A 4,091-nucleotide genomic window follows, 5' to 3' on the forward strand; every position below is an offset into this window, starting at 1 on the left:
ATGAAGAGGCTTTATATCTTCTGCATCATGGCTTTGAGTGTGGACCTCGTCCGAAGCACCGTCCAGATATGCCAAGACACCGATAAAAACTCCTGTACTGTTACATGCGGGTCGCCTGGGAAAGACGGTCTTCCTGGAAAAGATGGTAACGTTGGACCTAAGGGTGAAAAAGGAGATCAAGGTAAGTGACCTACTTTACAAACCCTTGGTGGTAGGTCATCCAAGATCTGATTTCAAAAGCCTTCTCTTTTGTGCGCTCTCCACTGGAATCCTGAAGGAGAGTAGGCTCTCAATGTTCTCAGAAGATGCCTGGACATCTGAAGAGTAAACTTGTCATATTAAATGATGAGTTTATAAGTAGACAAAGGCATTTCATACTTGAGTAATTTCTGAACACTCTCAAATTCCATTAAAGGTCCAAGAGGATTTGTAGGTCCAGTTGGACCTCCTGGAGCTCCAGGGATACCCGGGGAAAGAGGACAGCAAGGACCACCAGGTCCAAAGGGGGACAGAAGTGACAGTGGGGCATCAGGTATGTAGAAGAAACATATCTTGTACCAATTTGTTCTCAGTTAACATACAGAATATATAAGAAAAAAGAACAATACTCTCCTAAAGGCATACTCTCCAAGGACTCCTCAATCCCATATCACCAATTGATGACGGGGGGGAATTATAATAATCCTTCATATTAAATACAATACATATATATATATAACAATTAAATAAGCAATTGTGTATTTTATATATCATGTTATTTTATTATTTTATTATTTTTATTTATTAATAGACTTCCTAACATTCTAAACCACGTATTTTTAGTGGAGAATAACTAAACAGTGAGCTACCGATGACTATGAAAAGGGGAATGTTGTTAGAATACAGACACGCGTTTCATGTATAATGTTTAGATTACGAATTTATAATATTATCACCATTATCTCTGCATTCAGCTCTCGAAGCTCTCCAAGGTCAAGTAAGCTCAATTGAGCAACAACTCAGATCATTGAAAACTGCCGTAGAAGCTCAGAAGAAAGGTCGGTAGTTTGGAAAATACCATATATGTGCAATTTACTTGGCTTCTCCTCAAGCATATCCAATGACCGCGCGTATTTGGGTTGGATTTGTCCCGTTTTGGTTGGATTGTGTTCGAATACCTTCGATTTTCCTTTATACCCATGCAATTATGTCTGATAAGAACCCATGTCAATATATTAAATGCTTTTCCAAATATATTAGCATATCTTAAGTAGAACCAGCAAATAAGCTACAAAAATTAGTTATTTCTCAAAAAACTTGCCTAATTTAAAAAACTCCATGAATTTAACATCATAAAAAGTTTGTTTCCAATGAGCCTTGTTTGAGATTGATTATCAATTGAAATTCTATATCGGTTACGTACCCGTCGCCTATTTTGACCAGTCTGGTCATTGGCTTGGAGTCCATAGATTTTGGAAGGTTGCCACCTCCACAAGCTACAGAAACCATAAAAACCTCTGTATCCTTATAAGTAAAATTGGACATGACTCGTGTATTCATTCTTTATTCCAGGTCTGGTTTTTGCTAAAAGAAAGAGCAGCGGGGACAAAATCTACATGGTATATGACTTAGAACTGTCTTATGGAGAAGCCGTCCAAATTTGTTCCAAGGCTGGAGGCCAGTTGGCTTCCCCTCAGAATAGCGCGGAGAATGACGCCGTGTTGGCCATCTCTTTGGAAAAAAATACTATACCTTACCTGGGAATAAACGACATTGAGTTGGAAGGAAGTTTTCGTTACCCAAACGGTCAGGTGATTGGCTACTCAAACTGGTATCCCGGTGAACCCAACGATAACCTCCGGGTTGAGGACTGCGTGACAATGTATAATACCGGAAAATGGAACGATTCCAATTGCGACAAAACCCGTCTTGTTATCTGTGAATTCTTTTAGTTGTGAATCTTTGCGGTTATTGATCCACGTTGATTTCATATTTCACCAATAACCTAAAATATAATCAAAATAGAATAAGAATGTCTGCAAAATAAAAATATTTAAAAAATATATATATATATATATGTAAATGTTGTCATTATTAAAATAATATGAAGTATTAAGGTGGCAAAAATGAAGATTTAACAGAACATAACTACCTACGGCGGAAAAAAAACTACAGAAAAAAGTAGATTCCTACATGTTTATGTATATTATTTTTGGTTTTCTCCCTAAAATTACTCTTTATTGCTCTTAAGGAGACTTTTTATCATTCTCATTCTCATTCTCAGGAGTGATGGGAGTGATAAAGGGCCATTGGGACACGGGAGTGATGGGAGTGATAAAGGGCCATTGGGACACGGGAGTGATGGGAGTGATAAAGGGCCATTGGGACACGGGAGTGATGGTAGTGATAAAGGGCCATTGGAACACAGGAGTGATGGGAGTGATAAAGGGCCATTGGAACACAGGAGTGATGGTAGTGATAAAGGGCCATTGGAACACAGGAGTGATGGGAGTGATAAAGGGCCATTGGAACACAGGAGTGATGGGAGTGATAAAGGGCCATTGGAACACAGGAGTGATGGGAGTGATAAAGGGCCATTGGAACACAGGAGTGATGGGAGTGATAAAGGGCCATTGGAACACAGGAGTGATGGGAGTGATAAATGGCCATTGGAACACAGGAGTGATGGGAGTGATAAAGGGCCATTGGAACACAGGAGTGATGGGAGTGACCGCTGTACGCCTATGAAGAGATTCCATTAAAAATCAAAGTAAATGAATCCTCAATAAATGACTGATGAGACATGAGTGTAATTGTATAGTTTGGTATTTTCATCACTAAATCTTAAAAGGATATGCAAATATAATTTGCAAATATACAGAATAAATAAAAAAAAATTTTAAATTCTATTTTTTTAAAAGATCAATTCTCAAGCAAGCTAACAAAAAAGAATTTAAAAAAATGGTGAGCAAAGTTTTAAATGTCAAAGTTCAGTTGCATAACCGTACTCGCCGCTGAAAGCACAAGCACACAGCTAAAATAGATTTTTATTTGCTAAAGTTAAAAACAATTAAACTTTGCGTTCTCGTTAGAATGTACGAGCCGTGCTAGCGGTAGAATCCAAATACAAAAATCCTTCGTAAAATTGGGAATTTAAATATAAAGAATAAATTTAATAATCTGAAAAGATCTACAAATTCTGGTAAGTAAATTAAGCTTTTTTATTTTACATTTTTTTAAATTGTTTAGGAATTGAATTATCAAAATCTCATTATTCGCGTATTTTTTGAACGGTTTGATATATATATATTTTTAAATTAAGTGATTAAAAGTCAAATAACTGGCACATCTTCAAGTCATAGAATTTTTTAATGTTTTAATTTTTTATTTATTTTTTGTTTAATTTTGAATATTGTAAAATCTTTGTTTTTATGGTCACAATTTTTTTTATTTTTAAAGTGCGTGAGCATGGAAATGCAAAATAACAGTAAAAAATATATAAGGTTTTTTTCTGTTTGTTTTAGTTTTAAATTAAATCTGTCTTTATTATATTATATGCTGTATTTTTTTTTTTTGAAGGCATAAAATCAAAATGAACTACAAATATTTTAATATCAGTTTTCAAAATTCAAAAATTCAGAAAAAAAATCTCCAACAAAATACAACTTGCAAAAAAACCTGATGAATTTAACCTTTTCTATACTGTATTTTTTTAAGATAATATTTGTAACAGATATATAATGAGGACGTTTTAAATCCCAAACCTTGACCCTTTGTATAACGTCATTCCAATTTCAGAATTTTTTTGTGCTTTTTTAAGAACTATTTTAATTATTTTTGTATTTTGTCCCCTTTCAAATATAACTTGTTTGACAGCCTATTGGTTGTAAAGGTTAGTGAGCTGGAGAAGCTCTTTTTTTTGTACAAAAGAACTGTATTTTGTGGAATTGAAACATGATATATTTGATTAGATCTGTAAATGAATGTCCAAGTCCTTAAAATTGTGCCTCATGCTATTTTTTTTTCAGGGAATGCTTAATTGTCCTGTGACACACGAGCAGTCACTGATAGGCTGTTGCCATAGACTTGGTTAAAATGTCTTCCTGGTTAAA

General features: G+C 34.9%; 1 protein-coding gene across 1 annotated transcript; it reads left to right on the forward strand.

Moving 5' to 3' along the window:
- On the forward strand, positions 1-1,931 carry LOC128469283 (pulmonary surfactant-associated protein D-like). The gene is made up of 4 exons (XM_053451104.1): positions 1-181; positions 416-532; positions 954-1,037; positions 1,552-1,931. The coding sequence occupies exons 1-4, from the start codon at positions 1-3 to the stop codon at positions 1,929-1,931; spliced, it is 762 nt and encodes a 253-aa protein (XP_053307079.1).
- Positions 1,932-4,091: the final 2,160 nt, after the last annotated feature.

This window comes from Spea bombifrons, chromosome 11 (genome assembly GCF_027358695.1).
Source record: "Spea bombifrons isolate aSpeBom1 chromosome 11, aSpeBom1.2.pri, whole genome shotgun sequence".
Classification (NCBI taxonomy): domain Eukaryota; kingdom Metazoa; phylum Chordata; class Amphibia; order Anura; family Pelobatidae; genus Spea; species Spea bombifrons.